This window comes from Mirounga leonina, unplaced genomic scaffold, assembly GCF_011800145.1.
Source record: "Mirounga leonina isolate KUSES-001 unplaced genomic scaffold, KU_Mleo_1.0 Mir_115, whole genome shotgun sequence".
In the NCBI taxonomy this organism is placed as follows: Eukaryota; Metazoa; Chordata; class Mammalia; order Carnivora; family Phocidae; genus Mirounga; species Mirounga leonina.
In genome coordinates, this window is record NW_023270268.1 from 27,476,605 (window position 1) to 27,496,957 (window position 20,353).

The following is a 20,353-nucleotide window of genomic DNA, read 5'->3' on the forward strand; positions in this document are numbered from 1 at the left end:
ATTCCTCTGGCTATGCGGGGTCTTTTCTGGTTCCATACAAATTTTAGGATTATTTGTTCCATTTCTTTGAAAAAAGTAGATGGTATTTTGATGGGGATTGCATTGAATGTGTAGGAGTTGGGGCACTTCTTGATCCTTGAGCCTAGGCTGTCTCCAATGCTGCCTTCACCTTCACCTTCACCTGCTTGTGTCAAATCCACAGATCTGTCAGGGTGCAAATCTAGGGTCTTCTCAGATTTTTCTGAGCACACATCTGGTTATAGGCATCCATTCTGCACTCTGTCTTCCCTGGTATATGTGGCAGCCCTTCCAAGCCCATATTCCCTCACAAAACTTCTCTTCGTCTTCTTTCTTCCCAGTCTTTTGGTTGTGTCTGCTGCTTGCCTTATTCCTAGTCCCTTGCCTGCTGGTATATGTCCTTAATCTTTTGGCAGACACCAAGAAAGTCACAGGCTGCATTGGAGTGGGGTGGTGAAATAAATATTAGCCTCTGCACCAGTCCCCTGGGGAACTGTCAGACAGGTTAAAACATGAAGTACAGTCCTTTAAGAACAAAGTCTTTTTTAGTCCCCAACTACCAGTAAGCTCCAACAGGAAGGCAAGCTTCTGTCCCCACAGCCAGCACTGCTTCTCTGGGCAGTGGGAGATGGTAGACAGGTAAAAAAAAATGCCACAGTGCCTTCTTACCAAAATTTAGCTGCCTTTTTCTTCATTAAGCACTTCCTTGGTTGTTTTAAGTTTTTGATTCGAGAGTTGCTTCTGTCAGTTTTTGTCAGCCCATGATTGTTTTAGTAGAGGGACCAATTCTTTCAGTGCCCTATTCACAAGTTTTTATATCAACTTCAGTGTATTTTTTTGAGAGACCAACTTGATAAATTGATTACAGTATATTGCTCTCCCTCTTAGTGTAATTTATCCCTGAAACTTTGGTTTTAAACGTTTCTGAATTGTCAAACTTATATACAGACTTGTAAAAAAAAAGCGATTTTAAATTAGCTGTCAAAAGAAATGGAGTAGACTATTGGAGAAGGTATATGGTATATTTGTGGAATTTAGAAACATTCCTGTTTACTAAAAACTGTTCGATGTAACCACTCATTTTGGTTTTGGAAAGGATGTATATTTCTAAAGTAGTATTGTTATTATACAGTTTGGAAACCCCATCCAGATGTAGAGCACTGGGAATGTTGGTTCTCTTAGATTGTATAAGCTTGAGATGTGCTTAGGGTTTTACTGTCTTACTTGTATAGATCATTGGTTAAAAAGCAGTGTGAGCTGGGGTGCGGGGGTAGCTCAGATGGTTAAGCATCTGCCTTCGGCTCAGGTCATGATCCCAAGGTCCTGGGATCGAGCCCCACATCGGGCTCCCCGCTCAGCGGGGAGCCTGCTTCTCCCTCTCCCTCTGCTGTTCCCCTTGCTTGTGCTGTCTCACTCTGCCAAATAAATAAAATCTTTAAAAAAAAAAAAAAAAGGCAGTGTGAGCTGAGGAATGCTATTTATGTTTAAAATATTGAAGAGAAAACTTTGTTTTTTCATTAAGTCACTAGAATTCATTTTTTATTTTATTTTTTTTAAAGATTTTATTTATTTATTCATGAGAGACAGAAACAGAGGGAGAAGCAGGCTCCCAAGGAGCAGGAAGCCCGATGTGGGACTTGATCCCAGGACCCTGGGATCATGACCTGAGCTGAAGGCAGACACTTAACCCTCTGAGCCACCCAGGCGCCCAAGTCACTAGAATTTAAAAAGACAATATGGGAGGGTTTGAAGTGAGACTTAGTCTCTTTGCTTTAAGAGTCTCATTTCATACTGTAGGAAAGCAAAAGTAGGTCCCTTTTTGAAATTTGGTTTCTTTAAATAGTCTTAGCAAAATATCCTAGAAATCATTGTTAACCAAATACTGGTCTTTAAGTTATTAGCAACTTGATCAAGTTGAATCTATCTAGCACTTAAGTCAGAAAGTTAACAACTCATGTTAATATTTACCATGGGATAAAATCCATTTCATGTAGGCCTTTTTAATAATTTATAACACTTGGTTGTGATGCAGGTAGGTTGTGTCCAAGAACCCAGGGGATGCTCCCATAGGAGCAGCCAGGAGGGTTCTTGGCTTCATGCAGGATAGAAATCAAATAGGAGCAGGAGAAAGTGAAAAAAGAGTTTCTTGAATAGTGTGAGTGACAGAGAATAGCATAGGGAGCATCTGGGAGACTTGAAAAGGAGAGGAGAATGAGTCTTGTCGTTGTCTGGGGTTAGGGGTTTATATAGGAAAGAGGTCTAGGGTACGTGTTCCTTCAGGGATCTTGGGTATGGTCCAATCAAGGGTGAGTGTCAGGTGAACAATAGGTGTTATTTCTGGCTCTTCTTGGATGTTGTGAGGTGTTTGGGGCCTAGGACAAACTCAGAGAGTGATTCACTTTCTTGCTTCCTCCTTGAAGTGGGAACATAGCTTCTTTGATTCAGAACATGAGTAAATGAGGCCTAACAGAAAAATAGCAGAGATGGAGTCTTTCTAAAATGGAGTCCCTTCAGCTATTTTACTTTAGTTGGTTAGGCTTTGATTGTTAATAAACTAGAGCTCATGAAGAAGTTTTAATTACATTTTCCTTCATTTGAATAAACAGTAAGAGGAATCCTAATTTTTGAGACCAAAAGTAAGAAATTTTTTCCTGATCAGGCATCTGCAAATGATTAGTTTGGAATTCTTTTCTGGGGAAAGAAAGCCATTTCTGATTTTCTTTTAATTCAAGACTAGAGAGGTAATTGATTTAGCAGCATTTACCAAGCCTTTCTTTAGTTTAAGAACTTACTTGTAGCTGTCAGTTGTTCCATATTAACTGTAATTTTTTTAAGCAGTCATTTTTTGCTTTTTAGGAAAACTTTGTGACTTTGGCTTGTAGTTTCCTTCTGCTTAATGTTTTATAGGAATAATCCTGTGAAGTTTTTCAACCAGTTTTATTCTGTAGGTGTTAAATATTCAGATGTGGATTATGTATACATCTTGTTTCTTATTTATATTCCGACTTTTGAACTGTGTTGTGTCTTATTCACACCTCCAGTAGAGTGCCTGAGGAATAATGAAGAGAAAGTGAAACAGACAGTTTCCCTATTCATTAACAGCTCTTCTGAAGGTTTAACGTTTAAACTTTTGGCTAGAAGGCATGGAGCTGGCTGGTTCTTTGATTTCATTTTATCCTACCTTTCCCTTTCTCATCAGTGCAATGGATAAATGACTCTAATATCTTTCTTCTCAGATGAATTAAGTTTTGACTTTGTTAAACTGTAATAGGCTTGCCTAATTCATTAAATACCACCTTCTTAGAAATGACTTACTTCCCCTCATTTCCCCAAAACTACCTGCGGAAACTCTTGTAATCACCATTAAGAGAAAATAAGTTGTAACTTAGAAAATAATCTTGCTCAGGGCACCTGGCTGGCTCAGTTGGAAGAGCATGCAACTCTTGATTTTAGGGTCTTGAGTTTGAGCCCCACGTTGGATATAGAAATTACTTAAATAAATAAACTTGAAAAAATATTCTTGTTCAACAATTCTTGTTCAAGAGACAGTTGAGATCTGTGCAGTTTGCTACATTGTATGATTTGGACAAATTTTACTGATAATGTATTCTTCTTTTTTTTTTTAAAGTAAGCTCTAGGCCCAGTGTGGGGCTCGAACTCAGGACCCTGATGTCAGGAGTCATATGCTCTATTGACTGAGCAATATATTGATAATATATTCTTGATTTTTTTTACACATTGATAATTTTTATATATATATAAATTATAAGTTTATATAATACAAATATATATACATATATATAAAATAAAGATCTAAAGCTCCTTTTTTCCACATCAGTTTCTACACTAGACAGAGCTGACTGCTATTGTGCTAAAAATGATGTCTTTTCTTTGTAGAAAAACATGATTTAAACAAAAATTCCTATTAAATGGTTATTGAACTGCTAAGGTTGACACTGAAGGGCTAGCTCACTGACAGAGCCAATAAAGCTATGCTTTTCTTCCCTTTTTAAAAAGTCAGTTATTTTCAGGGTGCCTGGGTGTCTCAGTCGTTTAAACATCTGCCTTTGGCTCAGGTCATGATCCCAGGGTCCTGGTATGGAGCCCTGCGTCGGGCTCCCTGCTCAGCAGGGAGTCTGCTTCTCCTTTTCTCTCTCTCTCTCTCTCTCTCTCTCTCTCCCTCTGCCCCTCCCACTGTTCATTCTCTCTCTCAAATAAGTAAAATCTTAAAAAAAGTCAGATTATTTTCATATTCTTTGTTTTGACAGGCAACCACCAAATGTTAGTATTTATCCATGTTTAAGATTTATGTTTAAAGTAGAAAGTCTTCAATGGAAAAAACATTAATTTTGCCTTTCTCAGAGAGGAGGAGTTCTATAGATGTACACAGATATTTGTTTTTAAATATTAGCAGATCTTATTTCTAATTAAAAGTCAGAAAAATTACAGGCAGTTTTGATTTTTATAACAAGTATTGAAGAGGAGCTTGCCAAATAAAAACTTTTTTGTTGACTTGTAATTCAGAATAATATAACTTTTAAATATATCTTTTCTTATTGTCTTCTAGAAGTAGTTACAAAACTAGGGAGGAGAAATAATTTGCAAATTGATTCTCTAAATAGTTAATAGGAATTCGGAGTTAATCTGTCAATGTTTGGGTTTGTCTCCATAGCTTACTATCTATATGATGTTGGCTGAGTTACTTAACCTTTCCAAGTGTCTATACAATAGCAGGGATGATAATAGTACCTACCTCATTGGAGTTGTTAGTAGCTAAGTAGTTGTTAGTAGATAACTTAGTATAGATATGTAGCAAAGTGCCTTGCAGATAGTAAGCAATGAAATATTAGCTGATTGTTTTTAGTACTAGCATCATCTTTGAAGAACAACCTAACCTTTTTTTCTTACCTTGGTAATAGAATGTATTAGTGTGAAAAACTATATAGTCCTAAGTTTAATTTGGAAAGAAAAAGTCAAATAAGTATGTTCCTTTAATAAAGAAAAACTCCTTTGCCTTTGAACATGGTGGATTTTTTTTTTAAATCTGTAGTTGCGTTAAGGTAATGAACCCAGATTTACCTGGCCTGTCTTTGCATACACAATTATAGAAAATGGGAAGCTTTTTAAAGACTAAAGGACAGGTGATCTGTGCTTTAAGGAAGACTTTTTATAAACCCATTTTGATACTAAAATCTATAACATTTGTATTAAACTTTCAGGAAATACTAGCACAGTTTAGTGTCTTGGAAATTAGGTGATATAATTTATTTTCATTCTGAACATTTTTCAGCTGCATGATCTAATCCGTAAACTCTTGATTACATTTGCAAAGTTATGTGTCTACCTAGCACAGGAACACAGCGGGCATATTCCTACTCCAATAGTCTTTGTACTTTTTGCTTTCTTTGCCTAGAATCCTTTCATCCTCATTGTAGCCCATCCTTGGGGCCCTCATGGGGCAATCATGACTCTACAGAAGGGTTGTCTACTTTTGAAAGATGTTCTTTCCTTTATCTAAAATGTCACTCTCCATCCTTATGCATTTTTTCCTCATTACAAGGTATTATATTACACACTCTTGTTTATTTATTTTTAGATGATTTTCCCATAAGAATAAGAGCTGAGGGCAGGAACTTAGTTTTACTGCTAATTTCCACTGTGTATGATATAGTACAGGGCCTGGCGTTAATAAATACTTTTTAAGTGAATGAATCAATGAGATTGTTCAAGTTAAAATATAGTTTTACTGTATAGATGGGGAGAATGCGTGATCCAATTTTTAATATTTATTTTCTATGAGATATTTATGCTCATGAAAAAATGAACCATTTAAAAAGATGAGATTTATTGTTTCCATCCCTCTACCCCCCCCCCAAAAAAAACCCCAGCAGGATTTCAAGTTTAGAGTATTTTGTACATAGTATGAGATGTCAATCAAGAGGCCTAATTGAGAACACCAGTTCAGTTTATAATAGCAAGACTGCATAGTCGTTTAACTGCTCTGGGTTCATTTCCTTACTTTGTTTCTTTTCTTTTTTTTTTTTTAAAGATTTTATTTATTTATTTGACAGAGAGAGACACAATGAGAGAGGGAACACAAGCATGGCGGAGTGGGAGAGGGAGAAGCAGGCTTCCCGTGGAGCAGAGAGCCCGATATGGGACTCGATCCCAGGACCCTGAGACCATGACCTGAGCCAAAGGCAGTTGCTTAACAACTGAGCCATCCAGGCGCCCTCCTTACCTTGTTTCTTTTTTAGGTTCTATCTCAGTGCCTGGTATATCGTTAAGGTAGTCAATAAATGTTTTTTGGGTGAGTGAATTAACCTATTAAAATGAGTAAAATCATGTACTGGGTCCTAGTTTCTCAAAGTATCCTAAAGACCCTAGAATGAGAGCTTCTGGAATAAAATGGATCAAAGAAATTTGTGAAACTCTATTCCATTGATTCTCAAAGTTAAATATGCCTCAGAGTCACCTGGAGTGCTTATAGTCTTTTAGGTTTACCCTCCCACCTCCGTATTTGAAGTAGGGTAGTGAATTTCTAACAAGTTCTGAGAGGTAGGGAGATGTGATGCTGGTTATGCTGGTCCTGCTGGGACCACACTTTGACAACTCCTTTTGTATCTATTTCAGTTGAGGTGATTCACACTGACCTATTGAAGGTTTAAAGAAGCACTACCTAAGTAGGGGAAACTGTTTAACTCTTAACCCAGTATTTCTAAAACTTATTCGACTCTAGTACCCATTCTGTGTGTGTGTGTGTGTGTGTGAGAGAGAGAGAGAGAGAGAGAGAGAGACAGACAGACAGACAGAGTGTCATCTATCACATTATACCCAATGTCTATGAACATCCTTGGAACTATTGTTGTGTGGGTCCTACTTTCAGAAACAAAGCCAGCTCACATCTGCAGTGTTTTCCACATGTAAAATGATGATTTTGTTTGTTTGTTTTGTTTTTGGCATGTTAGGGTAGGTGAAAACTTAATTAATTTGGCATGTTAGGGCAGGTGTTAGTGAAACTCTCAGAAATTGAATCCTGTTGCACAGCTGGGAGATATATTCGTGATCTGCATGGAAACATTTATATACGTTTTTGATTTTTGCTGACATAAATTTGGGATAAATTTAAGGATGTATATAGCAAGCAGAGTTTCACGAAAATTGAGCCCAAAATGATGAAATGATTTCTTTCTCAGTACTTTTTTTTAAATCTTTTATTCATATTTCTCTTTCTGCATGTCTTTTTAATCTGCCAAACACATTTTCATAACTTCAGTTCATGGCAAAATTAGGAAGTAATATTTTATCATGAGAATTGTTTTCTCTAAAATCTCAGCTAGTGTTTCTTTTCTCTAGTTGTATTTTGAAATGTGGGCTAATCTTGTCTCCCACTATAGCGTTCTGTTTTGCATGCTGGATTTTGTTGACTTCACTGCATATTTTAAACATGGTTGTACTTATTCTGGTCTTCTTAGAGTAATGGATATAATAAAAGATTTCAGTAATGATCAGAAAGGGGATATTTGAGAAAGAAGTGATGGTTACAAACTCTTCAGATATTAAATGTAGCACAGAGAGTCTTCAAACTTGAACTTAATGGAGTACTTTATGTTCTCCAAGGCTGTGGATCTTTCCATTGATGAGTCCAGCTTGACAGGAGAGACAACACCTTGTTCTAAGGTGACCGCTCCTCAGCCGGCTGCAACTAATGGAGATCTTGCATCAAGAAGTAACATTGCCTTCATGGGAACACTGGTCAGATGTGGCAAAGCAAAGGTAATTTTTTCTCTTGTTTTGAAAGTAGCAGTTTCTTTGTTTTCAACCCTTTTTAAAGTTCTATTTGGTAATTTTATGTGTCTCTTTTTAAAAATATATGACAAAGGGGCATGTGGGTGGCTCAGTCGTTAAGTGTCTGCCTTCGGCTCAGGTCATGATCCCAGGGTCCTCGGATTGAACTCTGCATTGGGCTTCCTGCTCAGCAGGAAGCCTGCTTCTCCCTCTCCCATTCCCCCTGCTTGTGTTCCCTCTCTCGCTGTGTCTGTCAAATAAATAAATAAAAATCTTTAAAAATATATATATGACGAAGAAATGACAGAATTGAACCTAACCCATAGCCACTATTTGTGAGACTAAGGCGCCTATGTCCCTGAGGTGTAATATGTCCATATTTCTGCCATTTGCCAGATAATGGAGCCTTAAAAACATAGTCCTCAGTATCTGTTCTTTTTTTTGCTTGTTTTAGATAGAAACAGCGGCACATGGATATGTTCATTACTAGTTAAATAAAAATTTAATTTATGATAATGGTACTGGCTATCATATTCTGAATATGTATCACTCACCTACTGATGGATTTTAGATATTTTGTTTCCTGGATTCTAATATTTCACAAATATAAAAGACATGATTCAGTAGCATTTGAGGGGAAAAAGAAAATACATTAAATGTCTCTCTTGAGTATAAGATAGTTTTGAATTTCAGAAATATTGATATAGACAAAGAATGGGCCTCAGAATTGGGTCAAGGCTTATATAGTAAGGCATAAATACTAGTGATCTATAGTAATATCACAAAGTTAATTTGCTGTGGGAACCTTGGATATGAGTGTCAGTCATCTTGACTGTGGGCAAGGCTTTGGAGAAAGTGAATGAGAGGTTTTTGGTTTTTTTTGCTTGAGAGTGGTGATTCCATCTGAATGTAAATGTATTTTCCTGTTTTTCCCTTTAGGGTATTGTCATTGGAACAGGAGAAAATTCTGAATTTGGAGAGGTTTTTAAAATGATGCAAGCAGAAGAAGTAAGTACTTAATTTGTTAATGATGTTTTCATTTCAAATCTGAAATTCTCTATTACAAGTAGAGGAACAGAAAGTATTGGTGGATTATTTTATGTGCTATTGAAAGTAGTATTTTATTCAGAATATCACTCAGTTGTCTGTGTTTAAAAACATAATTGGAAAGACTGTATTTGAAAAGGCTTGAATTGACATTGTTAATATGCTAAAACTTTTTTTTTTTTTTTAAAGATTTTATTTATTTATTTGACAGAGAGAGACACAGCGAGAGAGGGAACACAAGCAGGGGGAGTGGGAGAGGGAGAAGCAGGCTTCCCGCCAAGCAGGGAGCCCGATGCGGGGCTCGATCCCAGGACTCTGGGATCATGACCTGAGCTGAAGGCAGACGCTTAACCGACTGAGCCACCCAGGCGCCCCGCTAAAACATTTTGATAGTCATTGTTTATAGGAGATAAAGGTTTATAGCCAATTATTTATAGGGCTTATTCTTTTTAGAAATTAGCTTTATATTAATTTTAAAAATTACTAAATGGTATATTTTTCTTCTACCAAAATTTCCAACTTTATTTAATTCCAAGTAATGGGGGAAAAAGATTGTAAAGTAAAATAACCTGGAAGATATTCTTGTTTAAGGATATTGAAGATTAGTTCTCTCATTGAAAATACTTTCTTATAAAAAAGAAGTGGCATTCTACAAATGTCATATTCTCCCTGAGTCATCTGGATTTCTCAGGTAACCTGCCAAGATCCCAGTATGTGATGCAGTATATAAAACCATTCCAAGAAGCTTGGCAGTGAGGGAAGTGCTAGAGAACGGAGTTAGCCGATCAGGGAGCCAGCTGGAGAAAAAGACTTGGAGCGAGCTTGTTTGTGGATATAGAAAGGAGAAGATTGGAAAAGTGAGGGGCAGTGAATGGTAATAAAGTCCTGGAGAAGCTGGTAGGGATAATAGATTTCTTCTCAAAAACAGGTATGGGGAGCATGGACCTTTTAAATAAGCAAGATTTTAAAAGTCTCAGCCTCAGTTTTCTCAGTAAAGGGAGTAATACTAACCTTAAGGGAGAGATGTGTATGTCATGGGTATGTTAAGAGCTAGCATGAATATGTCAAGCACTTAGCAGAGTCCCTGGCACCTATTTTATTTTACTAAATTTAGCTCATTGTAGTGACACTATTCTCCAATTTGTCAAGGCACCAAAAACCCCTCTGCAGAAGAGCATGGACCTTTTAGGAAAACAACTTTCCTTTTACTCCTTTGGTATAATAGGTAAGAGAAGAGTGAGTATGTATATCTCATCTATTTACTTAGGTTTTGTGTGTGTGTGTGTGTGTGTGTGTGTGTGTGGTAAGGGGGAGTTTAGATAGCTGCGTAAATTTGTTTATTCATTTAATTAATTAATTTTTAGCTTACTACTTTTTAAAAATTATAAAACCAGCCCCCAACCATTGTCCTTTCTACAAAGATAAATTAGAACTCCATGTAATTCCTATAATCAAGGAGCATTTCTATAAACATTTTTGTATTTGTCTTTCTAGTTTTCAGCAAAATGTTAGTAATGTTTTATGGACTATTTTTCCTTTTTTTGTTTCACATTTTCTTCATAAGCATCTTGTCATTAAATAGATGCTCATTAAATTGATGTCATGAAATAGGTGGTTGTATAGTACTCCATTATGTGGGAAAAAAATATCTTAGACTTCTTGAAGACATTTCTATGTTTTTTGAATTTTTAAAATTATGTAAATGATTCTTCAGTGAGGATATCTTATTAAATTCATAAAAGTAAAATTGGGTCAAAGAGTATCCATGTAATTTTCAAATTTTTGGCATATTTTTAAAGTTTTTTATTTATATTGTCAAATAATACCCTTCAACAGCAAGGCAGAGGTATTACTCTTCCAGCACCCTTGCCAACTTTGTTGTCATTAACAGACAAAAGACTTCTCATTATTTTATTTCACAGTTCATTATAGAAAAACAGCACTTTCGTAATATGTGTGTTGGTCCTTTTTATTTCATGACCTGCCAGTCTGTCTTATCTTTTGTGGCTTGAGTCTTAGGCTGGTAACAGCTCTTTGTATAATTAGGATATCCATCCTTTTATTACGTTTTTGCCTCCAATTTTTAAATTCCCTTTGAGGGATAAATATGATAAACTTGGTACAGGAGAGAGAATAATTGAAACATCTTCTGATATAATTGTCCTATTAATCTCTGCAGTTATAGTTTCTGTCTTTGTTCAATTCATAAAGGCTATCCCAATCTCATGTTGTAGAAAGTGTTTATAAGTATATCTATTTAAACATCAATCTACGGCTTTAGTTATTATTTTTGACACTTAATTTTACTATTTAGAATTTATTTTAGTATAAGACTTAAGGTAGAGTTAATAACAGTTTTACTCAAAGGTTAATTATCCCAATACCATTAATTCTGTAGTCCATTCTTTATTCACTGAGTTGAAATGACATCTTTATCATACATTAAACACTTGAATCAATTTTGGAGTCCTTGCTCATTTAATTTTTCCATGATGTTATTTTATTTTTTAATTTTTTAATGATTTTATATATTTATTTGTCAGAGAGAGAGAGAGAGCACACAAGCAGGGGGATCGGCAGGCAGAGGGAGAAGCAGGCTTCCCACTGAGCAGGGAGCCCAATGCGGGACTCAGTCCCAGGACCCTGTGAGCCAAAAGCAGACGCTTAACTGACTGAGCCACCCAGGTGTCCCTCCATGGTATTATTTTAATTATTCTTGTTAGCTCAAAGTTTCAAAATAATAATACAGTTTTAAGTTAAAGCAGATTTCTGCTATGCAGTTTCAGTTAAATAATTATTTAAATATTCTATTGATCTCTCTGCCTTCATAGTAAAGTAGAATGTAGAAAGGTATTTCATTCCTCATTTTTAACTAGTAGGTAGTTAATTTGATTATTTGATTATTACTGTTTATTTTCTAGAATTTATAGGAATTTGATAAATCTAAGGGCATTTAGCCAGTGAAATCTCCCCAGTTATATTAATGCTGTACCATGAAACCACCTCACTTTTAGTGATAAGAATCTTTCAACTTTATGATTATCTGGTTTTAATATAATGCATTAAACAATTTTTCTTGTTAGGATAGTATATGGAATAGGACAAAGGTTAAGATCAAAATCTGAGGTCAGCAGACTTTTTTGGGGGGGTGGGGTAAAGGGCCTGACAGTAAATATTTTAGCCTTTGGTCCTTACCAAAGTATTTCTAGTATTCTCTGATGGAAATGCTCAACTCTGCCATCAACAGGAAAGCATCATGGACAATATAGAAACAAATGGATGTGGCTATGTTCCAACAAACCTTATTTACAAAGGCATGCAGGAGGCTCACAGATTATAGCTTGCTGACCCGTGGTATAGTTCATTGAACATGATTTTTTTTGTTAGGATAGTATTTTGGATAGGATCTTAGAGTGTCACCATCTGGATTATTATTTTATAATTGTAGAAAGATGAAGAAAAACTTGTTTAAATGTTTATATTGAATACAATCTTGAAGTGGCTTTATTTTATTAAGTCTATAATGATACTATTTTTTCTCACAAAACCAGCGGTGCACTCCATCCCCCCCTTCATTTCAGTATATGTGCTGCCGAAGCGAGCACTCCCCCCCTTCATTTCAGAGACAAAGGTTAAAGCAGTGTATGTTGTTTGGTTTATGTTAATTGATTTTTAAAAAGATTATTTATTTATTTGACAGAGAGAGAGAGCACAAGTGGGGGGTGAGGTAAGCTGACATGGGGCTGGATCCCAGGACCCATGAGATCATGACCTGAGCCAAAGGCAGATGCTTAGTCGACTGAGCCACCCAGGCACCCCATATATTAGTTGATTTTTTATTTGTAAATGCCATTAAAAATAGTAATTTTTAATTGTTAATGCAATTTTAGATATGTTAAGTAAGGTAAATCACTCTTTGAGCCAACTCCTAATTAAGTATTCTTCTGTTTGTAGTACGAACTTTATACTTATACATATTGCCTGGATATTTAGTTAAGGGGAGTAAAGTTCCAGGGTTTATTTGTGCAAAGCTGTTAATAAATAGAAGATCTATATGTCTTACTCTGCCTTCTTTTTTTCTCCCGTTGTATGAAAATACTGGTAATATTTTCTTATAGTGGGAATCCTCAGATATTATTGCTTTAAGGGGGGGTGGGTGGCAGCAGTGGTAACAAAAGGTAAAACTGTCTGTGTGTGGTGTGTGCATATACAGCATTGACTTTAAGCAGCATTAATTTTAATCTCCCCTGCTTAATGGATTTTTGTAAAATCATGTAACTGTGATCTGATGCACCTTCCTTTATGTCAGGGGACTTTTTGGCTGCCCTCAGCTTGTTAGTCTATCCCATCTATACTTACGTGATTATATATAAAGGGAAACATAGTTATTTGATTTTTGTTCCAGGTATCATCATGTTGGTTGGCTGGTTACTAGGAAAAGATATCCTGGAAATGTTTACTATTAGTGTAAGGTAAGTTCTAATCATTTGTTTATAAACTGAGGTCTCTTTTTCCTCTCTTATTTCTCTAATAGGCATAGGTTATATTCCATTATGGAGGTATTATATGAGCAGAAAAGAGAATAGTGTCTCTACTTAAATAGTTCAGAATTCATATATTGAAATAAATTCTAGGAAAATGAAAACATATAGCAGAAGAAAACCTGCACCAGATGTCTGGTATTATCAGTCTAATACTGCATTTTTATATATCAATAGACAGGGATTGCCTAACTGAAAACTAGCAGCATGAAAGAGAAAGACCATAATAATAGAAATTGAATAATCAGTCTCAGAGGAAAATGAAAAATTGAAGAAATAGCAGAAAAATTTAGAAAGCATTTTAATTTTCAGAGATCTGTGAAGAAACTGCATTCATGATAAACATTACTTAGAAGGATCAGAGGACAAAAAGAGTTTTTAGAAATTATGATTTTAACTGCTAAAATTAAAAATTCAGTATAAGGGCTGTAATGTAAAGTCAAAGAGGGATCCCCCAAAAATCAAGTAAAATGTCCAAAACAGAGAATGAAATAAAAGTGACAAAGAGAATAATTTAATAAATGCCATATCTACCCAATAGGAGTTTCAAAAATGAGAGAAGAAGAAATTGCATAAGAAATGATGGAGTATTTTCTCAATCTGAATCAAGACATGAAATTTTTATAGTTTGTGTGGATTCTCTAAATGCCAAACAGGATGAAAAGAACTCCCAACCTGGATACATCATTATTAAATTAAAGAAAACAAGTTAGGTCATCTATAAAGGAAGGATAATTACACTGGTATCACATTTCTTGTTAGCAACTGCAGTTTCCACCATGGATTTTTTTTATTATTTTTGAAAGATTTTATTTTTTTATTTGAGAGAGAGAGGTAGGAGAGAGAGCATTGGGGGGGGGTGGAGGGGGACAGAGAAGCAGACTCCCCGCTGAGCAGGGAGCCTGATGGGGGCTCGATCCCAGGACCCCGGGATCATGACCTGAGCTAAAGGCAGACACTTAACTTACTAAGCCACCGAGGTGCCCCCCATGGGGTCTTTTTAGACTCTTCTAAACATTTCAACTGACAAAACTTTAATAGGTCACAATTGGTACCTGTGCTCTGAAAAGTGGGGCAACTTAAGGCACCCATCTTCTGAGAGAGTCTGTGCAGCAGTTCAGCTTCAGGTACAAGGAGATTGGGATGACCTTGTGAGTTGGGGAGCTACCCTGGGTTAAAATGGTTCATACTTTGTGAGGACCAACATCTCTGGAAGCATACTTTCCAGGGTGCTTGCAAGAGACATGTCCAGTTATGAGAGTCACCTACACTTAGAAAACCCAAAGTGATGGCTTCCTGTAAGATAATTAAAATTCTTCTAGTCCATAGATGGTTTATCAGTCAGGAGATCCTTTTATCATAAGCAGTGTTGCCTAGCAACATAGTTGACTTAACTACCCTAACCAGGTCACTAGAGAACAGAGCTAGAGATTTAACCAAATGCAGAACGGGAAAAGGATTTTATTAACCCTTCCTCCACAGTAGCATTGGATTACATTAGAGAACAGTGGGGCAGTGCTATCAAAGTATGAGGGGAAAGGATTTTAAATCTATAAATCTAGGCAGAGACAGCGTATCTATCCAGTTAATTACAAATAGATAGGTAAGTAATCAGAAAATTTATTCCTTCCCTATCCTGTATGAATTATAGTAAAACAAGGATGAAAAAAGGGAAGATGATGTATGGGATATAAGTAAGAGTAGAACTCACCTAGGCATCTAAGGAAAAGAAATATTGGATAACAGCTCTATCATAGGCCTAGGAAGTAATATTTCAAATGTTAGAACAAAAACAGTGAATTAAAAAAGAAATCAAATGGGTTACAAGGAATAGGTAGGTTGAATAAGAGGTTAAAAGATATTTGTGATAGGGTGAAGGAGTATATTTTTTTCTTTAAAGGAGCAAAAATACAATTTGAAACTCTTGGCTTCAATCTGTATAAAAAAGACTTCGGTGAAATACGAAATAAGTTTAAAATGAGGCATGAGTGTGAGATACTAAACATTAGCATATTATCCATTGGACTTATTTTTAGATTTTGGGGTTTTTTTTGAGCAGTTCAATTTTATAGATTGACATTTTGATTTCTGCTTCAAGGTCTTAGGACAAAGCATTCAAAAATATTTAATAGAATAAAACTCATTCTATTTTGCAATTATTATATGGGTCCATTGTCCTTTTATAAATTTAAGTAAGATATATTATGGGATCTTTTGTGACCTTATTTTTCCTGTGTCTTGAAGCAGAAGCATTATATTATTTTATTACCCTAACAATTATTTTATTTTATTTTATTTATTTTATTTTTTAAAAAGATTTTTATTTATTTATTTGACAGAGAGAGACACAGCGAGAGCAGGAACACAAGCAGGGGGAGTGGGAGAGGGAGAAGCAGGCTTCCCACTGAGCAGGGAGCCCGATGCGGGGCTCAATCCCAGGACCCTGGGATCATGACCTGAGCCAGAGGCATACACTTAAGGACTGAGCCACCCAGGCGCCCCCCCCCTTCCCCCAGCAGTTATTTTAATAATTATTTCCAGCCGTTCTAAAAATGAGTAAAAACAGTAAGAATGCAGAAAAATGATGGGATCACTTATAGGGTTGATGTAATAATAAAGTAAATCCTCATTATTCTGTTATCCTTTAATTTTTTTATTATGTTGCTCAGAAATATTACATTGTCATTTACAAAGGTATAAAAGAGGTCTAGAGACAGTCATTGTCTTCTTTTGTTTTTACTCATTAAAGAATCATAATTTTTTGCTTTCCACCATAATGGCAAAGAATAGTTGATAGAAGAGTAATTGGACAAACCAGAAGATGAATGCAAGGAGACAAAGAGCCACTGTACGCTCTAATGATGGGGGTGAAATTTAATCAAAAAAGTGAAATCTTAACACTCTGAATCTTTGGATGATGGTAGTCTAAATTTTCTGAAACTCCTGAATTGAATGAATAGTTTATTTCTAAGGACAAAAGGGAAGGACAGGTATTCCCTTTCAGTTAGTCATTCTACAGCAAGGAATTCATCATGCAGCGTTTTCCAGCAAGAACCTAGACCACCCCTTTTTGTTAAAAGGGGTAGTTTTCTTTAATCTTTTATGATATTTGTTTACCAACTTTTACTTTATACCATTTATAAGTGGAGAAAACCAGAGGCTGGTGTGAATATAAAAGTGATTAAAAGGAAATAGATGACATAGAAATGAAAAACTAATTGGACTCATGTTATTGGTGTGTATAAATCTAAAAATTATGTTACAAAGATGATGACTGTTCTCTTTTCAACAAAATTATGAACCATCCACAATTTCAAAAGTGTTGTATTTTGAAGATACAAATACAAAAAGTGAAACCAGAATGGATAAGCCTATAACCTATTGGAAATGTTTTTTGAATTTGAAATCAGTATTTGTAAAGTGAATGTATTCCAGGTTCTTTCCTGACAGTTGATGAGCCATTAGTTGCATGCAGAGGACATTGTCCCTTTCAGATATATGTATACCTTCAAATCCAGGAATGTAGTTTGAGGTTAAAATTAAAAATTTCTAATGAAGTTTTTCACAATCCATTTTATTCCTCTGCAAATTATTTATAAAGTGACTTAAAAACAAAAGAATGGAAAGGTCCATTAGATCTAGATTGTGAACAATGATGCCTATTTTTCCTGATACATCGAGGGTTAATGGAGGCCTATGAAAAAGTTTTCTGTTTCAGCTTAGAATAGTTCAAAAGAGGGAAGGAAGTATTAATGATAGCACATATTTCTTTGGAACCTAATGTGGGGCTTGAACTCACAACCCTGAGCTGAGATCAAGAGTCAGACGCTTAAACTGACTGAGCCACTCAGGTGCCCCGATAAGCACATATTTCTGGACTCTTTGTGTACACTATTTAGCCAGTGATACTGTGTCATTCACTGGCTTTCAATTTTTAGAATTAACCTGTAAACAGAGCATGAAAGCTTAATAATGCTTACAGAACAGGATGCTAATGATTACAAGTTAGATCATGCTAAAGAAAAAGTAGGTAATAGAAATTGGTGAGTAGAAGCAGTGGATGCAACAATGTTAGAATGAAGAACAGGAACACATATGTTCTTACCGGTAGGAGAGTCAAGAGCTAATACTTGGAATGGGATAAAAAATAGACTTAATTTGATTTTTTTTTTAAATTTGCAAAGGGAAACTAATTTTTTGTTGTGATAAAATACATATAACATAAAATTTACCATTTTAAAATATACAATTCAGTGGAATTAAGTCCATAGTGTTGTACAACCACAACCATTATTGAGTGTCATCACCCCAAAAGAAAACCTTGTGCCCACTGGGCAATCACTCACTATTCTTCCTTCTCCCTAGCCTGTGGCAGCCACTAAACTGCTTTCTGTCTCTATGGGTTTGCTTATTGTTAATTTCATATGAATGGAATAAAAACACTATGTGTCTTTTGTGTCTGGCTTCTTTTTTTTTTTTTTTAAGATTTTATTTATTTATTTGACAGAGAGAGAGGGAACACAAGCAGGGGGAGTGGGAGAGGGAGAAGCAGGCTCCCCTGCTGAGCAGGGAGCCCGATGCGGGGCTTGATCCCAGGATCCCAGGACTATGACCCGAGCCGAAGGCAGACGTTCAACGACTGAGTCACGCAGGTTCCCCTGTGTCTGGCTTCTTTAATTTAGCATAATGTCTTCAAGGTTCATCCATGTTGTAACATGTATCAGTACTTCATTTCTTTTTATGGTGGAATAATACTTCATTGTATGGATACACCACAATTTACCATTTATCAGTTGATGGACATTACAGTGATCTTTTGGCCATTGTAAATAGTGCTGCTATGAACAGTCATGTATAAGTTTTTGTTTGAATACTTCTTACTGTTAACTGCATTTATAGATGAGAAAACTAAACTACAGAGGTAGAATAATAATAGCTCAGGGTCAAACAGGTAAAAATTGGTGAAGCCATTGGTATAAATCTAGGTAATCTGATATCACAACCTACATTCTTCAACCACTACACTTAACCTGGCAGCTAAGAGGTATCCAGTAAATGTAATCAACTTTCCCTTTCTCTTGAGGCTATTTTTGAGTGTTAATGGTATTAATTATATATTTTATTAGTCTCTGTTTTAAGTAACAGCCCACTGAAATTATTGCTGTATGTACTATTTGATTTATACTTCAATACTAAGTATATATTGGTTACAGTTTGGCTGTGGCAGCAATTCCTGAAGGTCTTCCCATTGTGGTCACAGTGACTCTAGCCCTTGGTGTTATGAGAATGGTGAAGAAAAGGGCCATTGTGAAAAAACTGCCTATTGTTGAAACTCTGGGTAAGTATGTGGTAATAGGAGCATACTTATGCAATAGTGTGTTAATTTACATCAACAGTGAATCATCTTCAGGTTGTACATTTTTTGTCTGAGAGGCTAGAATAGTGGTATTTGACTTTTGGCAAAATTAAGTATGGTTTTCAGAACCAGAAAGGTAATTAAAGTGTATATCTTTCAGGACAGGGTACTTACAGAGAAATCTTACTGTGTCATGCAATGTTCTAATGCTTAAATCATGTAAAAAAGAAATCTATAGAACAAATGAAACCTTGGAGTAAAATTAATAGAATTTTTTTCTTTTGACATCTCAAGGAAGATAATTGATAATCATAGATCCTAGAATGTCATATTCCAGTTGAATTTGCTGATAAGAACAATAAACATACAACAGTTGCTAAATGTTGCTATAATATAACTTTTATGTTTGCTATGAAACTTCTTCTTTAAAAAATTTAGGAATCCAAAAATATTGAATTGAATTTTTAGTTTGCATTATAATATTGAGAAGGCAAATTCCTTAACTACTCACTGAAAAAATTACATGGGTTTATATTTAGGTACCCTTAAAACTTCCTAGAAAATGTATTATATAAAGTTATAATATAAAGCTAATACTGAGAAGCTCTGTAGAATTCAGTTGCAGGTTAATAAGAAAAAGTCAACATTTATCACTATTTTTTAATTTTAATTTAAGAACTTACTTTATGGTGGTGAAAAGCATAATGAGAGAAAACCTAAAATTATCAGTGAGCTTGATTTGTACAAAATTAAGAGAAACAGGACAGGCTTCCAGAGTCTTTGATTTGTTTTTAATGTGAACTTGTTTATTTCTCCCTGACTCTTGGTGACATGTAATGGTTTATTCTGTAGGCTGCTGTAATGTGATTTGTTCAGATAAAACTGGAACACTGACAAAGAATGAAATGACTGTTACCCACATACTTACTTCGGATGGTCTGCATGCTGAGGTATTCTATAGATTTTTTTTTAACAACAGTATTTCTTTGTTAAGAATCTTTGGTGTTTAGACATTCCTAACAATTCTAGTGTCTTATCTTCAAAAGGGCTATAAATTCATTATCAGCAGAGCCTTTTCCTTATGCTACCAGTCTTGATCCCACTGCACTTGTACAGTCCAGAAACTTTGAATCATCCTTGGCACCTGTCTTTCAATCACCCCTAGTCGTTTGTTTCCAAACTCTTATTCTTGCTCTATATGCAGCTTGAGGGATCTTTTAGAACCAAATGTTAGCAAGTTTATTTTAATTAATTAAGATGTTTCAGTGGCTTTCCATTGTGACCAGGATCCTGAAGTATGGCCTTTCAGTCCCCCTACATATTTTCTGTTTTTCTTTATACTCTAAGTTGTAATAGAGCAGAACTAAGTTGCCCAACACAGGGCCTGCCTCATGGTAGTAAGTACTTGTTGAAAGAATAAATGAATAGATGAATTATTTTATTTTAAAAATAATATTTTTGGCAGTGTCTTAAATGCATGTCATCTGTGTGTGTTGGTTAATTTTGAAGTTAGGTAAGGACAAGGTCCAGTTTCACCCCAGTCTTGAAAGGATTTCTGGCTGGTATGTTCATTCACACTACTTAGGATGGGTACAGTATTTTA

General features: G+C 35.5%; 1 protein-coding gene across 4 annotated transcripts in view; it reads left to right on the top strand.

Annotated features, from left to right (window-relative positions):
• The window catches only part of ATP2C1 (ATPase secretory pathway Ca2+ transporting 1), a 168,471-nt gene that overhangs the window by 104,491 nt on the left and 43,627 nt on the right, over window positions 1-20,353 (top strand). For all 4 annotated transcript variants that reach the window (XR_004677352.1, XR_004677353.1, XM_034994570.1 and 1 more), the window contains exons 8-13: window positions 7,639-7,794; window positions 8,746-8,814; window positions 10,003-10,078; window positions 13,259-13,325; window positions 18,608-18,732; window positions 19,603-19,700. Coding sequence is in view for 2 of the 4 variants with exons in the window: in XM_034994570.1 (XP_034850461.1) it covers window positions 7,639-7,794; window positions 8,746-8,814; window positions 10,003-10,078; window positions 13,259-13,325; window positions 18,608-18,732; window positions 19,603-19,700 (591 nt within the window). In the remaining 2 variants the exon portion in view is untranslated. The remainder of the gene's footprint in view (window positions 1-7,638; window positions 7,795-8,745; window positions 8,815-10,002; window positions 10,079-13,258; window positions 13,326-18,607; window positions 18,733-19,602; window positions 19,701-20,353) is intronic.